General features: G+C 38.1%; 1 protein-coding gene and 1 long non-coding RNA gene across 2 annotated transcripts in view; one reads left to right on the top strand and one right to left on the bottom strand.

Moving 5' to 3' along the window:
- Positions 1 to 26,747, top strand: part of COL15A1 (collagen type XV alpha 1 chain) — a 103,290-nt gene that overhangs the window by 67,468 nt on the left and 9,075 nt on the right. The window contains exons 19-32 of the mRNA XM_072327486.1: positions 958 to 1,035; positions 1,153 to 1,188; positions 5,619 to 5,672; positions 5,771 to 5,830; positions 7,494 to 7,562; positions 8,662 to 8,703; positions 10,783 to 10,828; positions 14,691 to 14,780; positions 17,063 to 17,112; positions 18,454 to 18,555; positions 19,725 to 19,860; positions 24,057 to 24,118; positions 26,364 to 26,492; positions 26,678 to 26,737. Coding sequence (XP_072183587.1) covers positions 958 to 1,035; positions 1,153 to 1,188; positions 5,619 to 5,672; positions 5,771 to 5,830; positions 7,494 to 7,562; positions 8,662 to 8,703; positions 10,783 to 10,828; positions 14,691 to 14,780; positions 17,063 to 17,112; positions 18,454 to 18,555; positions 19,725 to 19,860; positions 24,057 to 24,118; positions 26,364 to 26,492; positions 26,678 to 26,737 — 1,014 coding nt within the window. The remainder of the gene's footprint in view (positions 1 to 957; positions 1,036 to 1,152; positions 1,189 to 5,618; positions 5,673 to 5,770; positions 5,831 to 7,493; positions 7,563 to 8,661; positions 8,704 to 10,782; positions 10,829 to 14,690; positions 14,781 to 17,062; positions 17,113 to 18,453; positions 18,556 to 19,724; positions 19,861 to 24,056; positions 24,119 to 26,363; positions 26,493 to 26,677; positions 26,738 to 26,747) is intronic.
- LOC140247672 (uncharacterized) overlaps positions 14,528 to 26,747 on the bottom strand; it is a 28,875-nt gene continuing 16,655 nt past the window's right edge. The window contains exon 3 of the long non-coding RNA XR_011902741.1: positions 14,528 to 14,805. This is a non-coding gene — a long non-coding RNA (uncharacterized lncRNA). The remainder of the gene's footprint in view (positions 14,806 to 26,747) is intronic.

The raw sequence follows: 26,747 nt of genomic DNA, 5'->3' as shown, positions 1-26,747 counted from the left end.
AGCTGACCCTCAATTTCTTACAAGTCAGAACATGTTAGAAATGGTCTGCTTTTGACACAGGGATTCCAGTTTTAACCAGTGCATGTCAAGCTCAACCTTAAAACCAGGTGGGTTGTTTTTTTTTTTGCTTTGGAGTTCTCTGCTTTTTTCAGCTTGGTAGACTGGTGTGTTTTCTTCGCTTCTGTTGTCTACACTGGAAAGAAATCAAAACTTTGAAGCCATTGTATTTTGTACCCACCAGTAACACAGTGATGTTTCTAATGCTGTTTCTGACATGCAAACACCAGGTTATTTCCCAATAACAGTTATAAAATGATTCTGTTGCAGCCTCTCATCCATAAAATCTCACAGAAATTAAAGTCAGTAAAACTAAGCTTCAAGGACTCTTCAAAGTATTCCTTAAATCTACAGGAGATTAGGCTCAATGGAAGTGTTTTAACCTGAGTTATTTTAATTAGCAATGCAACTGTTAGTTTCAAAACTGCAACATTTCTTCCATTAAAGTTCTTGGGAAAGCTCAGACTATCTGACCTGGTAGGAGGAAAGTTACAACTGAATGATTTAGGATGGCAACCACATGTTTGCACTGGGAATTAAAATTCGTTATTGTGGTGCCTTTATTCAATAAAGAGCACTGAACTCAGAGGCTCATATATTGAATGCTGGGAATTAGTCTTCCTTAAACATAAGGAGATCCCATAATGTCTCAAGGACTTAGAAATAATTATTCTTGCTTTCTACTTAGTATTTTATAAAGAATTTACAGTTACATTAGAATTTACTAACCAATATCTAAGCTGATGGTACACAGGAAGATTCCAATAGCCCATTTCCTTTTGGCAGAGATCTTAGGAGAGCATTTCGTGCAGATGATCTATTGAGAGCAATTCCAATTTAAAAAAAAAAAAAAAAAAAAAAAAAAAAAAAAAAGTATTAATACTTTGACAATAATTGCAGGGTGAAAAAGGAGAGTCTGGAGCTATTATTGCTGCTGATGGATCTTTAACTGAATTGTTAGGAAGAAAAGGGCAGAAGGTGAGTTAATACTGTTTTATGTTCTTCCAGAATGTTTGGTGGCCTTGTTATCTGCCACCTCTGCTAGATACTGCATATGTTCTCTTTGTAATTGTTGCATGTGTCTGTCCTCAACAGGGTGAAGCTGGAGTGGCAGGACCAATGGGACCAATGGTAAGACTAGATCTAAATTATTTTCTGATTCTATTTAAGTTAAAACAACAGACGGTATCAGCCCCAGTTTCTGTAGGAACCAAGAATTTGCAGCTAACTCCCTTGGGTTCAGAGGAAGCTGCACATCAGGAAACAGCATCAGACCATTTTCTGAAATTGGGATTTAGTGGTTTGTTTCACAAACTTGGCCTAAAATCTTTGACTGGACACAAGATGTTGTATGAGAGCACAACAATAATGTTGATATAAAATATTGTACAGTTGAGTTCCACAGACTCAATAGTGTTAGAGCAGAAATGTTTTTATTGTAGTCTAGTATTTGTCAAAAATCAAGAATACTGAGTCTTTCCTTTCATCTCCTTTTGATGTAGCCTGATCTCCACTGTGCCTAACTCATTGTTAGTAGCTTTTTTTGGTTACTGGACCTGGCACTCATCAATGAACTCATGAAAGAGGTTAAGACTGGAGGCAGAATGGGCTGCAGCGATCACGTCCTGGTTGAGCTGAAGATCACAAGGAATGTTCACAAAGTCCAACCTCAGGACCATGACTAGATGATCTTTAAGGCCACTTCCAACCCAAGCCATTCTATGATTGTTTGATTCTATGGTTCTGTGGTTTCTGTGCATTAAGGTGAACAGGACACTTTGCCAATCAGTTAAGGTGGTCTTTAGCTGGATGTGTTGATAAACTTCTTGAATGCTGTGTGTTAGAATACCTTGACAGAGGTATCCTAACTTAATAGAGAGTTCCTTCTGTCCTCCTTGTATGACTGCTGGATGAGTTTATCTTTTCACCTTGACATAAAATCATGGGATAATTTAGAATGAAAGTGAACTTCCGAGTCATCTATTACACCCCTCTGGCCAAAGCAGGTCTCTTTAGTCTTGCCAAAATCAAGTCTTCAACATCTCTCAGAAGATGCTGAAGCTTCTCTGGTCAGCAAGTTCCTGTTATATAATGACCTTCAAGATAAGTAAGCTTTTCCTTGCATTTATTTGGAATTTATCATTGTTCTAGCTTGTGTCGTTTGCCACTCCTCCTACTGCTATGCATCCTTCAGGACATGTCCTTTTTTCTGTTAGTCCCAAGCAATGTGTTTACATCACCTTTTGTACTGCCATGAGATGTTTCATACATAGTGTATACACAGGGCCATTCAGAGAAATTTCTGGCCAGACTGATGTGAATGATTACACTTTGGGATTAATTTTGCAGACAGAGCGTGTCTCAAGATTTTGACCAGACACTTTCTGATCCTTAGTGCCTAAGGATACTTAATGCATAACTCTAGCTTTATCATCGCTGCAGACAAGCATAATTCTTTTTAGCCTTTTCCTACAGTAAAAATCCTTTTGTAGTCACCATGCATCAATGATATACAAATTTCAGAGTACTTAGCCAGTCAGTCTATGGCCTAACTTATCAAAGTATCCATGCTAATCGTTCTGTTCCACTTGGTATAAAGTAAAGCTCTGCCTCAAGAACAGACTCCGAGATAGATGAGGACTCATGATCATTCCTCTGTGTTACTGGGGCAGAACACATACAGACAAGCTTCCAAAATTTAAAATAATTCCCCAGTTTCCCTCTTTTTGAGACTTCATCTGGACAGAAGTGAGGATCACAGGAGTTTGGAGTATGGTAGACTAGGTACAGACAAGCAGATGTTTGGCTGGGGATAGTTAAGAGATTAGTGCTATTAGTAGAAGAAGTGGAAGAGACAGACTGAATCAAACCTCCTGCTAAAGAGGAACTGAGAAGTTTTTACCAGCTGGATTATGCTATTCACTATCAATAAAGCAAACCACCACATTTATTTAATAGGAGCCCTGAGTGATAATCTTAGTGTCAGCCTGCACAAATCATGTCCCCTGCCTTTGCAAATCAAATTTGCTTTTCTGATGAGCAGTTTTCTGTGGCTTCCTCACTTCCTTCTTTCACTTATAGTTGTGACTGCTGGCTTCTGTCTCAGGGTAACATCTGCTTGGGGCAGGCTGAGGCTTTGACAAAGGAGGTGGCTTTGTTATTGTCAGCCTGTGCAATCTTGACATACATTTAAAGTCCCAGTTAAAGCATGAGATCCAGACACAACTTCTCTTTATTTAAACCAACAAAATAAGAATTTTCCTTATCTTCTTCATTGCCCATAAAAGATCAGATTTGAATGCTCTTTAAAGGCTCAAGTAACAGGAAGTTAGTACAAAAATAACCTGCAACATTCTAATTTCTTTTTTATCAAACCCCATCACTTTGTATTGTAGCAGTAAAAAATGAGTTGACTCATTTTTAAATCCTGGTGGTGCAATACTGAAGTGTACGATTGTCAGTGAACAGCAGTGGACTGCTTTCAACAGACACTAGTGCTGATCACGTGGGTAGAAGCAGGAAGTGAAACAGAAAATGGTACTATCTTCAGGCAGTTTCAGATGCCATGAGCCAGTTTTAATTCTCACATATAGTCACATGTTAACTATTTCTAAATTTTTGTCTCTAATCCAGTCCTAAGTTTTCATATGATTGAAACACACATGGAAGCACTACTGATCATTCAGCTAAAGGCTATATAATCTCTAAATTTGTACCATGCAATTAATTTTGGAGTGCACTCTTTTTGATGACAGTTGGTATTGTGAAGAATTACCAAAATTAATCTATAAATGCCTAAGATAGATCATCATCAGATTATTTTTCCACAAATTAACATCGCTTTTAAAATGTGTATATTATATATATATATACATATATATATGTATATACATATATAAACAGAAGGACAAACAGGAGTTTGGAAAAAATATTTTGGTAATTGAAAGTTGTATCTATTTCACAATAGTTTAATTCAGAACATGAACTAGCAAGAAAATGGTATTTGAATCCAAATGGAATTTCTTTGTCAAGAGTCTGTTGATGCAAACTCTGTACACAAGTAATGCACGTTTAATATCAGACAATTTCTTGCAATCTTTCTAGCTCTTAACTTGCTTGTACTCCTGTATGCCTTCAGTTAATTGCAGCAGAACTGAACTGTGGGTAAGGAGACTCATTTCTGCCATAAGCTTGCCTCCTCTTTTTGCCCTAATAGTCAATAGCAAATGAGTGTTGAGGTGAGGATTTCCTCTTTTTAAATTGTTTCCTGTTTATTCTTTGAAGTAGCAGCCACAATGTCAACAAATATTGGTTACTATTAAAGTGACTTTAAGATAATATGGTTAGATGTGCAATAGTCAGTGTCTCTCTTTCACCAGCAAAAGTCTGTGTTAACTGCTAATTTGCAGGTTGTGGCAACAAGTCTGTTAGAGCAAGCACATTGAAAGTACTGTGGTTTCTCAGGATTAAACACATCATTTGTCAACCATAAGAGGTATCTGAGTGAGATCTATACACTGAGGTTATGCAACCAATAATGTTTTATGTATCACAAGATTAACATTCAGATTTGATGCATTCAGCTCATACATAGCTTTCAGCTTCTCCCATTTGCTTGTGGGACCTTGTCTGTAATTGAAACACAAGTGCAATAAGGCAAAAAGTATTCATGAGTACTTCACCAGGCTGGGGAAAAAATAGAAAAAAAAAAAAAAAAAAAAAAAAAAAAAAAAAAAAAAGAAAAGAAAAGAAAAGAACAACAAAGATTGACACCGAAGTAAAGAGATTGTCTAGACTGCTGTGGTTTTGGTGATTTGTGGAAAGCTGACAGCAGACAAAAGCTTGTGCTGTCTGCAGCTTTACTGCTTTTTGTTGATCTGTTACCACTGGTTTCCTGGAAGCTTTATGTTTGCAAATGCCAATTAGTAGATCATCCAAGGTGCTGGACTATTTTTTGTGAGTAACCTGCTTGTCCTTACTGTCTGAAGTCACTTAGATCAGTTTGTGAGGCCAGAGGGGTAACTGTTGTATAAAGAAGGATCTGCTTCAACTGCCAGCCCAAGGAGTCCCCATATCCAAACTGTCAAGAGACATGTAGAAGTCTGGAGCTATCAGAAGTCTTGGTCTGATCTACAGACTTCCAGGATCTCGTGCACAAATAATTAATGAAATAAGTCAAAACAAAAGCAGACACACAAACCATGTACCACTAACAGCCTTTTTTCTATTGACTGATGATTTAATTTTCCTTTGATTTGTGGCAACTTAATCTTGAACTGCATATGCTACAATGGCTGAGAATTCAGGTTTCATTTCAGATCAGTATTTTCCAGGCCAGAGTTCACTGATATACACAGCCCTCTCAGCTCCCAAGGTCATTTAGAAGAATGAGAAGAGAGAAAATTCTGCACATTTCGAACAATCACAGGCTAGTTTTTATTGCAGTAAAATGTCTCAGATATATTCCATATAGCATTTTTTCAATTTTGTTCTTTTTCTCCTTTTTCCATAGTCACATTTTCTTTTTTGTGTTTTTTTGTTTGTTTGCTTGTTTTGCCCAGGGACCAATAGGGCCTGCTGGACCTAAAGGAGAACTTGGATTCCCAGGACGCCCAGTATGTATTAAGCTCTCAAAATGAATGAAGAGCAGCTCATTTCTGACATATACTTTGTTATTTCTGCTAGTGTTTCTGCTTATGTGTACTTATTTCAGGGCCGCCCAGGACTGAATGGGCTGAAAGGTGCGAAAGGTGAACGAGGTGAAGCATTAAATGTAAGTTCTTAAAGTTAATTGAATCTTAATTAATAAAGTTAAATAAATAAAGTTAATTGATTTCTTTGAATCCCTTTAAAATGACAGCAGGACTAAATAGCTGAAATGGTCTAGAAATGATGAGACACTCCTGCTATTTTTCCTGTGTGACAACAATCATTGGTATGTCAACTTCTGGGTCCACCTGGACAATTCTTACACGTATAGCTATTTATTTCAGATCCCAGATGTAACAGTTAGTTATGTGTGAGATTCACTACACAAGTGGTTTAAATAACAATCTGAGATTGCCAATCCTTTCTGTAACTATGTAGTGTCTTCATTGTTTAAGGTTTCCCCTTGAGTTTTTAAATAACCAGCATATATCCAAACAGTACATAACAATGTCATGAAGTGTCAGCTACCCTGCTAACAAGGAGATGCCTACTGACACACATTGCCTGCTTAAGTTGTCATTTACGTGCATCCAGAGTAATGTCTACTGCATAGTGCTCCCAAGATGATAGCACATACATGCCCATCTACGTCCTGTAACTATAGAATAAGAAATGATGAACCAAGGTCCTGTTGCTGCAGCTCTGTTCTTATGAATAGAATTTATTCCACGGGTCTCATGGTCAACATGAAGACTGGGCTACACAACAAAAAGCATAACTGAGCTTAAGCATTTTGTTTCAGTCTAGTGTATTTATTGTAACTGCTCTGATATGGACTAATCTGTGCTGGAAAACAAACTGTACTCTTAGTAGAACAGTAGCTAATAATATTTCATCTGTATAAGAGATACGCTGGAAGAAAAAAGAAGAGGACAGGCCTCTTACTTCTTTATCATAGAAATCATAATAAGGTAGGAATCAGCTAGACTTCAGAAGAGATGATCTAGTTAATAGAAACATAGTTGCTGGAAGATGAAACCAGAAATTAGGCAAACTCTAACAGGAGAAAAACAATAAGAAGAGAAGAGCAGTGCCTGTCAGAAAAGATTGATTTCTCTGTATCTTCAAGCAGAGTTAATTTTCTGGACTGTTTAACAAAAACTATTAAAGATTTTGTCACTAGATTAAATTTGTTAGGCTGGGAGATCAAAGCAAGCAAGCAAAACAGACAACATCTTATAGTAGCACTTCCTCAAGTGCTTGGGAAAGATAAAATCCATTAGATCTCCAGCTATTGCTGAGATGCCACTTCACTTTCACAATGCAGAGTGAAAGCTGGATGTGGTGTGATGCTAAGTTTTTAAATGACACAGTGAAGAGTTGATACAGTTTTTTGTAAAGGGCAGCCATGTTAGCTTGAAGATGCTAAGTAGTATGTTGCTATCTGACAAACACTTGGAAATATATGAATCTCATCAGTTCTAGGGATCTCAGATCAATCTTGGAGGCCTAATCAAGTTTTAATGCTTTTTGTTGGATGTTTCGTTATTTGTTTTCCCTGGAAATAATAATTTTAAACTGCTTTGGTCTCCATAGATTTAGGCTAAATATTAAAATTCACCTTCCAGCTTAGCTTGGTCCCTATAATGGAAAGCTCATTTTTCCCTCAGGTCATTTCACACAAAACTTCTTGATTAAACAGCACTCTCTGATCCTGTTATCCTTTGTTCCCCAGGCCTATATGAAAAGATTTGCCTAATGGTCCTTATTTCACTTTCTTTTACCAGGGCATTCCTGGTTTGCCAGGCCCCCCCGGACCCCCAGGACCTCCAGGACGTGTAGTTCACATCAAAGGAGTAAGTACACTGAATAATCCAATAAACTGCTATTCTTCTTCCTCTGAAGAAGAAATATGCTGTTCTTAAAATGTTTTGCAAAATAAAACCTCAAAATTTGTTTCAAGCAACAGCATTTATAGTGGGTTAACTTACTTGTGTGCATAGGAAGAAATTTCTCAAGAAGAGCCATTGTCACATAAGATTTTTCCCCCATGCATACAGACTGGAACATGGCGGAAGACATCCTTGAGGGCAGCCTTACAGAGAAGGACTTGGGGATCCAGGTGGATGAGAAGCTGGACATGAGCCAGCAGTGTGCACTTGCAGCCCAAAAGGCCAATTGTGTTCTGGGCTGCATTAAATAAGAAGTGGCCAGCAGGGGGAGAGAGGTGATTGTCCCCCTCTACTCAGCTCCTTTAAGGCCCCATCTGCAGTACTTCATCCAGGCCTGGGGCCCCCAGCACAATACTCAGAGCTCTTGGAAAAAGTCCAGAGGAGGACCACTAAGATGATCAGAGGGCTGGAGCATGTCTCCTGTGAAGAAAGGTTGAGGGAACTCGGCTTGTTTAGCTTGGAGAAGCTGTGGGGAGACCCCATTGTGACCTTCCAATACTTGAAGGGAGCATAAAAACAGAAGAGGGAATGGCTGTTTATGAGGTTGGATAGTGACAGGACATGGGGGAATGGTTTTAAACTGAGACAGGGGAGATCCTTAGGCTAGATATTAGGAGGAAGTTTTTCACTCAGAAGGTGGTGACACACTGGAACAGGTTGCCCAAGGAAGCTGTGGATGCCCCATCCCTGGAGGCATTCAAGGCCAGTCTGGATGTGACTCTGGGCAGCCTGGTCTGGTGGTTGGCAACCCTGCACATAGCAGGGGGATCAAAACTAGATGATCTTTGAGGTCCTTTTCAACCCAAGCCATTCTATGATTCTACGATTCTGTGCTGACAGAACCCTAAGAACTCCAGGCAGCAAGCAGGCATTGTTCAGGGGGTACTGATTTTTGTTCCTTGGCTTTGTCTTGTCATGTCAGTTAGATATTAATGTTAGATATATTATGTCATATATTATTGCCTACATTCAATAAACTTGTTTCCCATCCTGTTTTGAACAGGCAGTTTTCCCAGTCTCTCCTAGACCTCACTGCAAGAATACAGTAAGTAACAAAAATAATCTGCTGTTTGCAAGATGCATGGCCATGACAATGCATAACCAAAGTAGTTACATGCATAACCACAGTAGATGTGCAGCATTTTACCCCATGACTTCTACTTTGCAGCAGAGATCTGCTTTACTTAGCCTTCAAGGTAACAGATGTTCAAGTGTTTAGATATTCAATGTTAGCCACATGTAAAAAATATAAGAGAACTAAAAACACAGTAACCTTTCCCTTAAAGCACGTTAATTAGTTGGTTGTAACTCTTTCAATGACTTTCAAAGCCCTACATTTCTACAGACTGAGAATTATTAGAGAAGCTAACTTTTGCAAATACATATACATAAACCTTCCAGTACAAGTAATACTTCCATGTTGTTATTGCTCCAACAGTTTCCAATTTCTCTGTTCAAAATAAGACTTCTTATATATTTTAAAGTGACATGGAAAGTGCATCAGAAAAGAATGATCACATTCCTTGTTTGACACTCATATGCAATCTATTTGCATATAATTCACGGCTGGAGTGTTGTAATGAATGTATACAGGTTTTGATGCTGTTCTATGCAACATTTGTATCTTTAAAATGAAAAGACCTGAATCTGACAGCTTGACCACTCAGTAGATAGGGAATTGGCTGAAAGATAGGGAATGCACTGAAAGACTTGTAAGAGGGGGAGAACAATGGTGAATGAAGCCCCTAAGGGGTCTTTATTAGAATTGGTGTTATTTAACACCTTCGTTGGTGATGTGGACAATGAAATTGAGAGCATCTTTAGCAAATTTGAGGATGACACCAAGCTGAGTAATGCAGTCAATGCAATGGAAGGTAGGAATGCCATCCAGGGGGACCCTGATGGTCTTGAGAGGTAGTCCAATATGAATCTCATGAAATTTGAGGCCATGTGAGAAGTCCTGCATCTGGTCCAGGGAAGTCTCAAAAATGAATGCAGGCATGGCAATGAGTGGATTGAGAGCAGCCATGAGGAGAAGGACTTGGGGGGTAAACATAAATTTAAAAAAAAAAAAAAAAAAAAAAACAAAAAAAAAAAAACACATGACATCTGACAATGTATGCTTGCAGCCCCGGAAAGCTAGTCGTATTCTGGGTTGCATAAAAAAAAAAAAAAAGTGACCAACAGGTTGAGAGAGGTGATTATCCCTTTCTACTCCACTCTCTTGAGACCCTATGTGCAGTACTGTGTTCAGTTCTGAGGCCTTCAACATATGGAACGTATTGACTTTGAGGTGGAGCGCCTATCCTACAAAGACGGGCTGAGATGGTTGGATTTATTTAACCTAGAGAGAACTCCAGGAAGATACCTTATAGCAGCATTCTACTACATAAGCGGGGGCTACAAGAAAGAGGAGAGACTCTTTATAAGGCAGTTTAGTGATAGGACAAAGGGTGAGAGTTTTAATCTAAAAGAGGATAGATTTAGATTAGATATTAGGAAGAGATTCTTCACTATGAGAGCAGTGATGTTCTATAGCATGTTGCTCAGAGAAATCATGGGTGCCCCATCATTGGAAGTGTTATAGCTCAGAATGAGACCTGATCTAGTGAACGTGGAAATGCATTTGAAGCAAAGATGTGTAATTGAATTTCTCCATGTGGAAAAAATTGTGTCCACTGAAATTCATCAACACTTGCCGAACATTTATGGAGCCCAAACTGTGGATACTGGCACAGTGAGATGAAGCATGGTCCATTTCAACAGCAGCAACAGTGACATGAAAGATAAGCCATGTTCGAGATAGTCATACAGATTCTCACAAGTGTGGCATGCAGGCTTTGTTCAACTCTGGTGAAAATGGTTAATGGAGGTGACTGTGTTAAAAAGTAGTGTTTTGTAGTTGAGAGTTTATCAGATAGTATTGTTGTGCTCTTTGTATCTTGTGTTGTTGTATATTTGTATCTATTGTTTCCACAGAAATAAAGAGGAAACATTACTTTTGAAGCTGTGTACTTTCTGTGATAGTATGCAAATATTTCAGGCTTTCCAACAGCACTAACTGATGCATTTCCATCAGTTAATGGTTATGGATGATGTTTAAGTGAGTTTTCTTTGCTTATAGGTGAGCAATATTTACCCTGGAAATCAAAAAGTTCTTAATGTCCATGGTGAGTAATTCTTGTAACATGGTTTAAATAAGCTCTTCTTGCAGTGAACAAATAGCGTTTTCTTGGCTGTTGCATAACTGAGTTCACGGAGTTCAGTTTGTTTTCTTTTGAAGTCATAATTTTATATCTTGGTCCAGTCTCAATACATAGGCTAAGGAACAAATGAGTGTATGTCTGCACTTTGAAGGCTAAGACTTATAAATGAAGCAATGCAGCACAGGTGCCATAGGTTCTAATCTTAGGAGCCCTCTGTGAGAGCAAAGAAGGACTGTGAGAGAAGCAGGCATCACACACTGCTGTGACAAGTCATTGTCTGCTCTGGCAGTGCTCCTCATATTCATATTCTAATATCCGCTTGATATAACATCCTACCAACAAGCCAAGTTGTCTCATTCCTCCAGCGCCATACTGATGAGGTCAGAAATACTTCCCTTCTCTGGGTAACTGATGCCAAAATACACTCTTTATGATTCCTGTCAGTTTTGGCAACAAATGGAATCAGTACAAAGGACACAGGCATCAAATATAAATTATCTTTACTTAAGCTTAAAGCAATAAAGCAATAAGTGAAATTGGACAAGAATAAAACAGAGTAAGGTACTGCACCTAATTATTACTACACAAGATAACTATAGTGATCACAGAAGATACATCACCATTTGCCCAAACACTTTAGCATTATCTAGACCAACAATCACTGGGGAGCCCTGATTGCAGCAAGGATTTGGAGAGCCTTTCCTGGCAACTGGGAGGTCCTACAGAGTGCATCCACTCATAGGTGAGGTCTCTGAGCTTACTACTCCTGGGTCCACTTTTTACATAGTTGAATAAACAAGCGTGCATAATTTCAAGTGTGGAAACATCTGGTGTCATACTCCTGTTGGATTCCATGCAAAGTCTGGCCAGGGCTCAGGGGAGTGTCTCTGTCTATTCAGGTTCTAACCACAAATTTCTCAACAAGATCATATGTCTGGTTCCAATGCTCACAAGGTTTTATTGCCTCATAAACATGACCCTAAATAAAGAAAAATCCCCTATCAGGCTTAGTGTAACACAATAATTGTTACAACAGACCTCTATAAATTGGCAACAAAATATATATTCATGTTAAAACAGCAAAATAGATAAATATTGTATTGCATATGTGGTATAGCATTTGGTAGTGAAGTTCATCTAGAAGTCAGCTTTGGTTCAGAGCCTACTGTTCTAGCCTAAGTACTTCACTATCTTATTGCTCAAAAGAAAACTATCACAAAATGAACAAATTGACTGCTGGAACCACAGAGAATATTACTGAGGTAAAGCATGAGATATTGGTACTTTTTCTAAAGGGGTTTGAGTTTTGGGGTGAGACAATAGAAATGTTGCTGTACCCCTCGTACACTAGGAAGTTGAGGCCTGTTCAAAAGAAAGTAATTTCTGGGATTCAGAAATAGCTAGGAAAAAAAAAAATAAAAATCTGAAAGGCAGATTAAGTAAATAAGACTAAATGGAAAGGAAGTTGAGAAGTCCCACACATGGGACATCTGGAAAAATTCTCACCACACTGGGGCACTTTTGTCAATTTTCACTTCTGTTACTGGAAGTTGTTTTCAGTTATTTTGTACCCTTTAATGGAGGGTACAATCTGCAGGATCCAGTGAAGGCCTGAGCTTTGTTTCTAAATCCTTATGACTGAACAGCTGACTCATTTCTTACAAATCTGTCTTGCGCTTGGAAAACTGTCCACATTTGTTCTGTGGTCCAGAATTAATTCCAGAGAGCCTAAGCTGAAGAGTACTGCTCCAAAATTCAAAATCTTCCAATTCTTTGTTTCTTTCTGTACAGAGGGACTCTTTTAATTTCTTTGAACATATATTTGCTTTTGATAAAGAAGAATGCATGATCCAATGGAATAAATGCCCACAGAGAGCCTGGAGTTCATGCTTTTTTTCTTTGGTTGAGTTGATTCCACTTAATTATTCATTATATCAGTCCATTAGCCTGTACTTGAGAGGGTGACAAGAAATGGTCATTAATTTATTAGTTAATGAAAACAATGAATTCCCTACAATATTTCAAGCTAATAAAAGGATATCCATCTCTTTTTAGACTTGCAGTCTAAATAAGAACTTAAATGTGAGCATTTATACTATGACAATGTTGTTTAAACCTTCTAGGTTTTGTTCAGTTCCTCATTATAGTTTCTTTTCTCTCAGTGCATACTAGTTCCCAGCCCAAACAGTAATTACTTTGATTTCAGGAGGAAACATCACCATTTACATTAGAATTCCATCCCATTTAAAAATTACTGTAAAATTACTGACTTTTCCATTTTGAAGCTAGACTCCATCAGACAAACTAAAAGTTGTATCTTACTAGGTGAATCGAGCATTAAAAATAAACCTAGCCACTGTCTGTAGTTTGGTCTTTTGCCCATTCTCAAAATCGTGCTCCAGAGACAGATTCAATTGCATGTAGATGGAAACGGGTTGCAATTCTGTGTGCATGCACATACAGTGCTATTTTTTTTTAGGTGAATGTTGACTGTGTCAGTGATGCCATGACCAAATACCGTAGAAGGCCTTCAATTCCAAGAATAGTACAATGTTCTATGACAGTTTTGCTCCTTGGAGCTTTTTGGAGCTACAAAAATGAAGTTCCAGAGCATCCAAAGGAAGTAGTCAGCTGATAGTCCAACAGTATACACTGATGAAGAAGGTCTTCTTAAGATTATGGAGAACATAAGTCAGAAATGCTTGATCTTCCTCCTTTTATTTAGCTTACTTTAAAGATTTATTCCTGCCTGAGATTTATTATACTTTCACAGACTTTTTGTGGATAAACCCCGTTGTGTTTTTTTCTCCAGTATACATCCTGAATCTCTTTCCCAGTTACTGTGTTCTTCTCACTGTACAATGGAGTTTGGAGAGTTTACAATCTAATTAAATAAGTCAGAGCCTGTATGTACAAAACAAGTTGAATACTGCAATTGTAGAACATGGTATTAAATGCCAGCTGGCGACCTGTTACAAGTGGTGTCCCCCAGGGGTTGGTACTGGGGCCCACCTTGTTCATTTAGCATGAAAGATGAACAATACCTAGAAAAAATAGGTTTATCCAGATGTATTTGAGTATAACTCTATCCTCAGTTCAGTTCAGTTTCCTGGAGGGAAAATGATAATAAAAGCTTTCCTGATCTTTTGTCACTGGCTGGGTGGATGGGGGGAGAGCAGTGGATGTACTCTACCTTGATTTCACCAAGGCATTTGATACTGTCTCCCACAACATCCTTATAACAAAGCTGGTTAGGGAACCTGCTTTGGCAGGGGGGCTTGGACTTGATGATCTCTGGGAGGTCCCTTCCAACCCCTACAATTCTGTGATTCTGTGATCTCAGGGAATATTTTCTTCATTAATAATATTTTTATGATGTAGGGGAACAGTAAGCTGTAATATTTTTGACATTCATAGTTACAGATATCATATATTGATTTCTTCTATATTATAGAGACAGTATAAGATTTGTTATCAAATACAAAAACTTAATTTCAAGAATCATTTCTGTTATTGTCCCATGAAATCCACAAATGCAGCGAGAACAGGTTTCTTCAGTGGGTCGTAGGGTAGGTGATCAGGGAAACCGAAAGACGGATTTGTAAGAGAAAGATCATTTTGCACATGTTGGGGTTGATAAACAAGGGAGGGCAATCAGTTAGCCATTCAGTGTTTGTGAGAAGAGTGAGACAAGCATATAGAGACCTCGAGTGACAGATCCTGCAGGAAAATCTGCTCTTACTTTAAATGACTTGGTTGTCACTACTCTAGACTGCTGTTTGAAAATTCTTATCAATTTTGCTTCTTTGTGATGCTTTTATTGCAGGTGCTAAAGGAAGTGGAGATTGTTGGAGTCTTCACAATTCGGTGGACTTAAAAGGAGAAAAGGGAAACAGAGGTGCTCCAGGACCACCAGGTATATTAAATCTGTCATTGGCACCCTGTAAAGGAAGGTGTTTATCTTAGAAAGCAGTTCAGCAAAGTACTTTGGTACTTACCACTACAGCTTTGCCTACAGCTTATACCTAGTTTCTTGTAACCATAACTTTGCTCCAGAGCCACAGTTCACCTGACTGAAGCCATTTTGTTTATTTTTAAGAGGACATCTATTTGGACTGCTTTATTTTTAAGTGGGCATCCAATCAAATTTGTTTTCTTGTCTTGTTCTTATTAATCTTTACTGGTCGATATCCAGATCCTTGAAATAGAGATTAGTACTCGGTAGATTCATTAATAAATTCAGAAAAAGAAAGAGCAAGAAACATTCCTATATGGAAATTAAGAACATTTCCTCTTCCGTGCAAATGTACTCACTGTCTACATTTCTGTTCATTCCCCAGCTTTGTATTTAATGCAATTTAATGTCCTAGAGTTGTTGTTGGTTTTTTTTCCATGCCTGATGATTTCAGGTACTTAAGAAGGAAAGGATTATGCTTGTGGCTTTGTTGTAAAGCTGCATCTTGTTAAGAACAGAAAAAACAAGAATTCTGGTTAAATTGTCTTGCCTCTATCTTTCTCCTAAAATAGAACATATCTTTTCATTCACCTACCAACTAAAACCAATTCTATTTCTTCTCTAAACATTTTCCTGTGTATTTCTTACCCATTGCTACAGTTGCTATATTATCCTTTCATACAAATAATTTCTCCAGATGTCACAGATATCCACATAAGCTCTGACAGTGGAACTCACTAGCTAGAAACTGCAGAATTGAAGAACACCCAGATCTGAAAGCAGTACAGTCTTATTCTGAAAGAATGCACACCAACATTCTAAAACTCCTATGAATGAGGGTGTGATTTTACTATTGAGAACGCTCATGCAAAATTCTGTTAGTCTATTTCAGCAATGTCTGAAAACAAAACAAAATGAAAATGTCTCTTCTCTCAGAAAAGCTGAGGAGGATATTTTTATAAGGGCAAGTAGTGACAGGATGAGGGGAAATGGTTTTAAACTGGAGGAGGGTTGATTTAGTCTAGATATTAGGAAGCAATTATTTCCAGTGAGGGTGGTGAGACGCTGAAACAGGTTGACCAGAGAGGTTGCAAATGCCCCTCCCTGGAGACACTCAAGGCCAAGCTGGATGGGACTTAGAGAAACCTGGTCTAGCAGGAAGTGTCCCTGCCTATAGCAGGGCGACTGGAACTAGATGATCTTAAAGGTCCCTTCCAAGCCAAACCATTCTGTGATTCTATGATACCTTGCACTGGCCTGTTCTGCCTTCTTTTACAAGAAAGATCTCAAATATTACCCAACAGAAAGTAATACTAAGCAATATCTGAAAAGGACACCTATCAATCCACTTGTCTATAATCCATCACCTCTCATGGACTGAACAGTGATTGGCAAGGTTGAAATAAAATCAAAATAGCTGCAAGAGTAGCAATACATTTCACACTTGAAGTACTGGTGTATCAAATGTCTGCATGATTTAACTGCATCTAAGATTAAATATTGAGATCTCAAATCTGTGGCTAGAACAGTGTAGGGTCCAAAGTTCAGAATGCATTTGAAGAAAATGTCTGTAGCTGTTATAGGCACCTGGAAAAAGCAACATTTTCCAAGTATCTGCCAAATAGAGAGCATTTAAAGGCTTTTTAGATTCATTTATTTATTTATTTACTTATTTATTTGTTCTGCCTTAGCAGCACTGGCAGACCACTGCTGACAATGCAGCTGGTTTAATCATTGATAATGCTACTAATTTTTGTTGCAGAAAAATGTCAGTTATTCTATGATCAGAAGCAGAGCAGTAACCCTGGATCTTTCTTTTGTTGGCTATGGAACTGCCCTTCCATGAAAGGAACTGCAACTAATTCATAATTGAAGAGGGACAGACTGGCTACCCCTTTGCTGACAAAACATATAGAACACTTTCCTTGTCTCTTGGTTTCTACTAACAGAGTTAATTTGGATGCCTGACAAGTTTGGGTTTTTTTGGAAACTAGGAACTTTTCATCTTTAAGACTTCTTTGCTTTTAAATTTGAGTGAAATCTACACTGAGGTTCAAAAGTTAAGTTGGAGTAACAGACAGGACCAGGCAGGTAAACCTGGCTTTGTTAGGAAACAAAACTAACAATGTAAGATTTAAATGTTAAATACTGATATTGTGAATCATTTTCCATTAAACTTCTAAGTCAGTAGTGCTTTTAAAGAGGAAATTACAGATAATTATCACACTTTCTTCATTTTTCAGGTCCACCTCTGCCTCCATCACATTTCAGCCACTTTATTAATAGCATAAAGGTAATTATATCCCATTTATATTTGAGTTATTTAAGCTTTTTTAAATTATTCTTTACTACATGTTAAGCATAGAATAGTATACTATGGTGAAAAATACAAAACAGATAACTAGATTAGTAATTAGAAATTATATTAATTTCTCCAGCTGCAGAGACAAGTTTATTATGAAGATAGAGCTGGTAGTTGTTGTCTAAAGATAACTTCTTAAAAAATATATTAATGAGGCTTTTTGCCTTCACAGAGGTATTAAACTAAGGCATAATTCAGTTATCTAACATAAGTTGGTACAAATTATTTGCCATAAATTAGGTTTTTGTTTTTGTGACAATTCATGTAAGAGACACACATTTTGTAACACTATCTGTCTTTCAAGCACATTGAATAACATAATTTAAGATGATGGAAAATGCATTTCTGCTTCTTTATGCTTATCTCCTGAAATCTCTTAGAAGAAAGCATATTCATACAAAATGTCTTTAGTCTCTCTCTGATCCTCTTTTCACCTGACTATGATAATGACAAAAAATGAATACATATACAATACAGTTTTAAGTGAACAAGGCTGTTATTTATCAGTAAAATATATGGAAAAAGTAGAATCAAGTTATCATTTAATGATACATAAAAAAAAGTCCAGTATTCATCAGTGTATTTTCAGTTTCCCTGAAAGACTCTTAGTGCCATCTTGTATTCAGACTTTGTTTGGACATCTCTATTGGCTTTCTCCATCTACCTGTTTGCTTTGTCCTGCTTTTGTCCTCATGTTTATTCCTCAGAAGGGTGAACCAAAGTAGACAAAAAAAAAAAAAAAAAATTGAAGGAAAAATTTAAAAAAAAAAAAAAAAAAGAGTAGACAAAGAAAAGGAAATAATGTGAAGCAGAACCCACAATTGCTATGGCTCATTTTGCACGGATCTAGAATTTAAACACTTCTTATCTGTCACTCTGTTCTCCAATTAGCTGTTAATTAAGCTGTTAATGAAGTAGGACAATTGAAGAGGTGCAGTCCAAAGCGTCTGCAGTTTTGTGTGGTGTCTCTTCCATTATCCTTGTATATTCCCCCGTCCTTTTGTGTTATTCTATGCAGGGAACAGCAACAGAGTCACTTTCCTAGGTTTCCACCTAGGTCCCATCTCACTTAGTCTACACCCTAAGAAATTCTTGCAGCTTCAATAGAAGGGGTGTTGCTTTTTATTCCATATCACAGAAGAAGGAACTGGTGTCAAAAAGATGTTAAGCAGATGCTCTTCTTTATTAAGCTTAGAAATTTCAGATAACTTTAAAAGATGAGGGTTCTGATCTTGCTTCAGCTGAACGTTTTATACTGTTTTATCTTTGAAGGGTGAAAAAGGAGACAATGGTGTAAAAGGAGAAAAAGGAGAACCAAGTGGAGGTTTTTACCTGACAGGACCACCTGGACCACCTGGAAGACCAGGATTAGTTGTAAGATACACAAATTGTATAACATAAATATTTGTGAATATGCATTGCTTTAAGTTAGAAGGCACTAATAGAGACAAGCATCAAGATGATATTAAGAACTATATATATACTTATATGCTGACCACTAGCTCAATAAGGCAGAGTTCCAGTAGGCATAAGCACAGAAACTTCACTATTGTGAATTGAATTAATTTGTTTTGAGAAATAGATGCTGTGCTCAGCTGCCTAACGCAACTGTATCAGTAAATAGATTCATGCTATCAACAGCAATGCAAGAACTATCAGAAAGCATTCTTGTCTGAAACTTCATTTCTTGAATATAAATTAATACATGAGTAAATCTTTCAGTTTCCAGGGCTCTTTGAAAAAAAATAAAAATTAAAAAAAAAAAAAAAAATCCTTACAACTTAAAAAAGTAGTGTGGTTTAGTGTGGTTGCCTGTCATCAGAAAATATGGCCATGAGAGATGAAGGACCTGCAACAATGGTATCATCACAGGTGGAAACTACAGCGGTATACATTTCAATCAGAAGAGAAGCAGGAAAATACTTGTTTATATGAAATAGGTAAAGTGTAGTAATTTAAACAGAGAAGACTGACTTTAACAAGGTTTAAAATGGCTAGATATTGTTGACAATTTGCTACATACAGGATGGGGTTGCACAATTGATCTAAAATTGAATCTCAGTGAAAGTAGTACAGCTTAAAACTATAAATCACTGAGGATCTGTGTCAGAAAGGCATCACCATGTCTAGGTGATCTCTGCACAAGCATGAATAACCTTGAGGAGGGGACATCCTGATATGCAGCTAGCTGAAGAGCTAGGGGAGTTCAAAGGGACTCTTGGTCTGCTTGCTTATAAAGTAAGATGATTTACTCATAGGTGTAGTATTTAGATTTGGCATCTGCTGAACCAGGGTTCTGCTCTCAGTTATTTGAGCACCCAGTTTGAGACAGTATTGTAGACTCCAGTGATACCTTGATTGTTATCAGTCCCGAGCAAGGTCAAGGGTTTTTGAACCTCACTGTATGAGTAAGGCCTTGGGCATAATGACCAGGATGAAGGAGGAAGCTCAGGGACAGAAGCGTAGAGCATATCATAGCAGACATTGATACACTCAAATAAATACATTTTGTCACTCAAATAAATACATTTTGTCATCAATAGGGACCTAAAGGGGATTCAGTTGTTGGACCCAGAGGACCTCCAGGGTTGCCTGGCTTACCTGGTTTACCAGGTTATGGAAAAATTGGACCACCTGGCCCACCAGGCCCACCAGGACCCCCTGCAATATATGGATCAGGTGAGAGGGTGTGATTTTGCCTTTCATTATGTATGTGAGCACATAGGCATACTTACATGCCCCCACATACTCCTTACTTTTTGTATGTGTTCTTCCATCTACCTATCTACTCTTCCATATCTACCCTATCTCCCAAATTATGCTTTTTTTCTGTAGGGAGTATACAGCCAGTTTTCTCTGACTAGTGCTATGGGAGCACTAAAGCATTATTATTAAAGCATATATTATTAAAGCATAAATAAGCTTTGTTAATGAGATGGTGCTGGAAGTTCCCTCAAATTTACATTAAAGGCAAGCATGGCTTTAAATCAAGTGTCAGAGTCCAAAACAACAACACTTCTGTTTTCTTTTGTGTCACAGGTCTGATAGTCACAAGCCTCATACTATTAATGTCCAGTGCTCAAACTAGGTTCTGATGGACAGGATCCAGGGCTCCACTGACATCACATCAAGTGTGATGTCAGAGGATCACTTATCAGTGATGCCTGAGTAAGAGACTCTTGTTCCTCTGTCAGGAAACTCCAGCAAAAAGCATTCCCTAATCTTAGCTGAAGGAAGCAAGCATACTAACAGCGCTGTTAACTGTGTAGAGAGATTATAATGCAAATTTGTCTTGCCTAAAGTTTGGGTTGGCTTACTTAATAAAGATCTGTTTCCGAGACCTAGTGATCAGACTGCTTTCAACAATATCTGTGCTTCCAGTATGCTGGTTTGGGAAGCAGATCCCTGTGTCTCCAATTTGTTCTCTCCAGGTGTTTTCTGAAATTAGTCAGACTGGTTTATGCAGCTGCCTGGGGACAATTCAAATGTTCGTCCTCTGATGAGTATTTGAGGAAGCAGTAATCCTTACTATGTTCAACACTGGAACATAGGCATGTACCTGTATTAGCCTCTGATCATAATAAAATGGACATATTCTTGGCATCCATAAAGTTCACAGAGGCCTTTAGATCTTTTCTCAGATAACTTACATCAAGTGCTTCTGAATATTAGCTAGTCAGGCAAATTATATATATATGTATTTGCGTTCCATCTCTTTCACTTTAGCTTATCTGCTTTGCTGCTAGTCTCCATCATCCTTCTATGCATCTTCCTCTTTGCTTTGTAAGAAGCTTCTTTTGGCACCACACTGATGGACATCAATTTTACTAAATGTCGTGAAGACAGGTGTTTGTTTATTTATTATCTTTAAGGCACCTAGGCATCGCTATTAAAGCTCTTACTGTAATAGGGGAAAGAGGAATTTCTTATCTGTAGATAAATAGTTTTGGATGTTTGCAAGAAGTGAGCCCCCTTACGCAGCCATTTGTATGAAGAAATTGTTCTGGAGAATCCTCAGAACATAAATTGTTCAACTTTTGAAAGGCAATTTCAAGGTTTCTCAGTTTCACCAAAAATTAAAATTAAAAAAAAAAAAATTGTTTTGAATGCTAGAGCTTGCTTTATTAGTATGTAATTGCAGCCTCCTGATTTGAAAGTTATAGTTCAGTAAAAACCAAATTCTAGAGTGCAGCATTGTTTGTAAGGTTAGCTTTTACTGACTGAACAGAAGATATTTTAAATCTTGGGCTGTTTTATTCAGACTATCAAACTACTTCAGAGTGAAGAGATACAAAAAAGCAGATGTTCTATATGTTTATTTTATTTTAATGAGGTTATTTTGCAGGAGAGGAGGAATCTCTAGTTCTATTCTTACTCTAGATCACTGTTCCCAATCCTTTGAAAATTATGAAGGCAGAACTTATACACACCTTTAGCTTATCTTCTGTTCCTCTTTGTCAGTGGTTTAAGGGCTGGTACAGCCTGGTTCTCTGACTAGCAGCATGGGGGGGACCCACAGACCCACAACCTGGAAAAGGGGAAAAGGGGAAAGCGTAGGGAGATGGGTCTAAAAAAGAAAACAGCAGCAATGATCTGAGGAGAAACAAATTAGTTTACTAAATAAGATAACGGAATGCAATATAACACACTATAATACAATATAATACAATATAATACAATATAATACAATATAATTAGAATTGAAGCTAATAAAACAAATAAAGTGAGAGTGTCCAAAAACCAAAGGCCTTACACTGAGTAAGCTGAGGCGATATGGCACCCACTACAGCAACAAGCTGGATGATCAGAAAGGGAAAAGAGTGGACTTGTAATCCACTAGCAGTTTTTATCTTTCCCTCTGAGCAAAAATTGTAACAGAACAGTGAAAAGTCCTCTGGGGTATGTCGTGCTTCTTCTCTTCTGGGACAGGTGCCCAGAATTGGAGTATTGACTTTAACTCTGCACTACATGATGTTATGATGTGGAATACCAATAGCCTAAAATCATAAAACCATGACACTCTCCTTCAGTCCATTTAGATCGAAATTTTTCAGTAACCTGCGGATAATGAGTTAAGTCACTGCAGGGAAGACAACCAGATGTGTGCAACCAAATTTTCCTAAGTGTGGTTCAGAGAATATTTCTGCATTCCTCCATTTCTCCTTCAGCACTGAAGAGCAGTTCTGTCCTCATTTGGGATTATGGAACTCTTTGAACACCTAAGAGCAACTGGATACTTCGAAAGTGCCCAGCAATGTAGGAGTTGGGAAGTGGCTAAGAGCTGAACCTTGCAGGCTTTTGTGTGTATTTTATAAAACACATCCACAAGTGTGCTTTAAACTAGCTAGACTTCTCCATGCTCAGATACATAGGTCACTCTGAAAGTAATGCCTCCTATTTATTTCCATGGGAACTACAACAGATATAAAAAGATTAACTCACTGAAAGAGCAAATTCTCAGCTACAGAACACCATTTTTCAGCATAATCACCATTATTACGTTTTTGCCAGGGATGAACAAGAACCTTCATGCCATGCTCATGAAAATCTGCACCAGCAGAGGTGACTACTGTTTCACAGCTGCTATGATGGCATAGTTGTTAGGAAAATGTTGCCCATAGGATATGTACATCTTTCATCAGCTATGGCAATGAATGTCAATGAGTGCAATTTTTTTACAAAGGGAGGAATTCAGTTACATAATACACTTTTGCCTCCTACATGCTTTTATGTCAGATGCCATTTTGTCAGACTGGCCTTCTGCTGCCACTGGCCATACATAAATAAAGTTTAACGGAATATTGGTGGGAAGGTTCAATCTCTACTGCCACCGTCCACTTATAATGTTTTGGGCCAACATGATATGAGTATTGCTTTCAGAGCAACCCTCATAGTTTGACAGCACTCCAACAATTATTAATTCTCTTTTTTCTGTCATACCAGCTCACATCATGACTTCCTATTTCTAATTGTATTTCTTGTTGAGCCTTTTCACTCCCAGAAGTATATTAGTGTACTCCTATGAATACCCCTGGACCTGTTTTGTTGCTTACACTTCGTGTCTTTCTTTTCCTCCACAGGAGTTTCTATTTGTGGTTAATACAAGATCTGTCTAGGTATTAGCTACTGACTTCTCTGGGATTTGCCATGATTCTCACTCGGATCTGCATGTAGATGTTCTTTCTTCTAAGCAGCTTCAAAGTGCCATTATCATAACATGCATTCACACAGTATTCTTGCTTTCAGTTTTCTAAATATTACTTTGTTTCCTCCCTGTAGTTTTTACTGTAGTAAGCAGTGACTTTCAGTTCAAGGTGGAAAAAATTCAGTACTGAACTTGAGAGAGGTACTAGGTAATTTTATGCTGTGGACTGCACTCTTAAAGCTTCAGGTTCATACCACCAAATAATTCTATGTTGCTTTGAAACACAAACTGAAATTATACTTGTGATTTTTTTTTAATCTCATAAAAAGTTTGGTTTTGTTTACTTTTATAGCAAAGGACAAAATGACCCTCTCAAAGTCTATATGGGTGAGAGCTATATATCTTTAACAGCAGACAAATGTTCTGGTTGATTTAAGTTGATCTTTATTTGCAGAATACCCACAACATATTCCAATCTGATGATTTTACCTTCCCAAAGAACAGAGAAAAGACTAACTTTCACTATTGCTTTAAAGAAATAAAAATCTTTAGAATGCATTTTCTGTAGTTGACTTGAACAAAGCTGTCCAGAACTTGGCTATGTATGGACCATGGCCATTTTAACCTCTCACTACTCCTAGGCAACACTGCCAAGTCCTTTCTTTCTGTCATTCACTCTCTCTCAAAACAGATGACCCTCAACATGTACCATATTCTTGTGTTTTAACAGCCGCAATGCCTGGACCACCAGGTCCTCCTGGAGAACCAGGGCCACCTGTAACCAGGAATCTGGTAAGACAACAAAATATGGAATTTTGTCATTGAAGCTTGTTTTTCAAATCTATTGGTGGCCATTGTTAGCGATGATAAGAGGAGGAAAAGCTCAGTCCTGTGTTTTTATTAGATATTTTCTGGTTTTCTGAGCCTGATTTTAAAATAAAAAAATAAAAATAAATAAATAAATAAATAAATAAATAAAAGAATACAAAGATCTGGGAAAGGCAATGAGAGTCATCTGTCCATTTCCTATTTTAAGAAATGCAATGGGATGCAGTGGGATAAAGTAATGGAAAAGTGTGCGTATTCCAACTTCAGTAAGTCCAAAAGAGTTTGGCAACATGTAAAAAACCAACCAAACAAATGAAAAAACAACTTCACATTCATAGAATCACAGAATAATAGAATGGCTTGGTTTGGAAGGGATCTCAAGTATCATCAAGCTCTAACCCCCCAGCTGCAGGCAGGGCTGCCAACCTTCATACCTAATACTAAATCAAGCTGCCCAGTGCCCCATCCGACTGACCTGGCCTTGAACACCTCCAGGAATGGGGAATACACAACCTCTCAGGGCAGCCTGATCCAGCAATTCAGGTTTTTTGATTCTAAGATCAAAACTATTAAGATCAAAACTAAAAAATTCTTCTCTAACAAATCTAAGAATTGTTGTGCCAGAAGGTAGACTGAAATTGAGTTGTTTCCTTTTCTTACTAGATGACTCAAATCAGAATTGTATCCAGATATCCAAAATGACAAACTAAGCAAAAATGACAACTAAGACTTACGTCTTGTTAATATCTAAATTTTTTATATATTTTTAATATATCCAGTTCCCGGGCCCCCAACACAATGCATAAAGCATTAATAGAATCAGGCAATCACGTAGTATTGAAAAGACCTCTAAATTACCAAGTTCAAGCATCAACCTAGCACTGCCAAGTCTATCACTAAACCACATCCCTAAGGAGCACATCTACACATCTTCTCAATGCTTCCAGGGATGGTGACTCAACTACATTGCTAGGTAACCTATCCCAAAGATTCACAACAGCTTAAGTGTGCCCCGGTGGCGCAGTGGTAGAATTTCCGTCTGCAACACCAGGGGGCCCGGGTTCGAATCCCCCCTGTGGAGCAGGGGGTAGAAGTGCTGCTCTGCTACACAGAGGGCTCGAATCCCGGGAGTTGGACTCGATGATCTCTAAGGTCCCTTCCAACTCGCACAATACTATGATACTATGAAGTGAAAAAAACTTTCCTAATATTCAAACTAAATCTCCCCCTGTGCAATTCCAAACCATTTATGCTTGTCATATTCATAGAATCATATAATGATTTAGGTTGGAAGGGACATTGAAGATCTAGTTCCAATCACCCTGCTATAGGCAGGGACACTTCCTGCTAGACCAGGTTCCTCAAAGTCCCATCCAGCCTGCCCTTGAAATGCTTCCAGGAAAGGGGGAACCTCTCTAGGCAACCTGTTCCAGTGTTTCACCACCCTCACTGGAAATAATTTCTTCCTAATATCTAGACTAAATCAACCCTCCTCCAGCTTAAAACCATTTCCCCTCATCCTGTTACTACCTGCCCTTATAAAGAGGTCCTCCCCCACTTTCCTGTAGGCCCCCTTCAGGTTCTGAAAGGCTGCTATAAGGTCCCTCTGGAGCCTTCTCTTTGCTGAAGATCCCAAGCTCTCTCAGCCTGTACTCACAGGGGAAGTGCTTCAGCCCTCTGATCATCTTTGTAGTCCTCATCTGGACCTGCTCCAACAGCTCCGCATCCTTCTTGTGTTGGGGGCCCAGGAACTGGATGCAGTGCTCCAGATGGGGACTCATGAGAACATAATAAAGGGGTAGAATCAAACCCCTTGACCTTCAGGACAAACTTCCCTTTATGCAACCCAGGACACAATTGGCCTCGGCTGAAAGCACACATTGCCAGCTCATGTTGAATCTCACATCAACCAGCACCCCCTAATCCTTCTCCTCAGAGCTGCTCTCAAGCCATTCTCTACCCAGTCTGTATCTGTGCTTTGGATTACCTTGACCCAGGTGCAGGACCTTGCACTTGTCCTTATTGGACTATTGGTATAGTTCTGTTCAAATCAACAGAATGATGGTGTTGATATGTCAGAGTATGTCTTTGTTATTGAAGCTTTTTGTATGAAATGATGAGAGTTTCTTGAGCAAACAGCCATGACATTAATGTGTTCCAATGAAACATGTATTTAACTTGCAAAATGTTTTGTTTTGCTGTTTGACAGGTTACAACATTTCAAAACATTGAAGGTATGTTGGAAAAGGTTCATTTGGTAACAGAAGGTACGCTAATCTATCTTAGAGAAACCAGCGATGTTTTTATCCGTGTTCGAAATGGATGGAGAAAATTGCAGGTATTATTGCACTATGTCTTACCCTTTCCAGCTCTCTTACTCAAAATAGAGTTGTGGGTATTTTTTACAGGGATGGAAAAGTACACATGCAAAGATTCTTCTTTTTTTTATATATATATATTTTTTTTAGGTCAGCAGCTACTACTGATAAGGTTTTCTTTGTTTTTCCTTTTGTGTTATTTCAGCTAAGTGAGTTAATTCCTGTCCCTGATGATAGCCTTCCTCCTCCAGCCATATCAAGTTATGTAAGTATAA

Source organism: Excalfactoria chinensis, chromosome 2 (genome assembly GCF_039878825.1).
Source record: "Excalfactoria chinensis isolate bCotChi1 chromosome 2, bCotChi1.hap2, whole genome shotgun sequence".
Lineage (NCBI taxonomy): Eukaryota > Metazoa > Chordata > Aves > Galliformes > Phasianidae > Excalfactoria > Excalfactoria chinensis.
The sequence above is the reverse complement of the archived record's forward strand: the minus strand, read 5'-3'. Positions and strand labels throughout refer to the sequence as shown.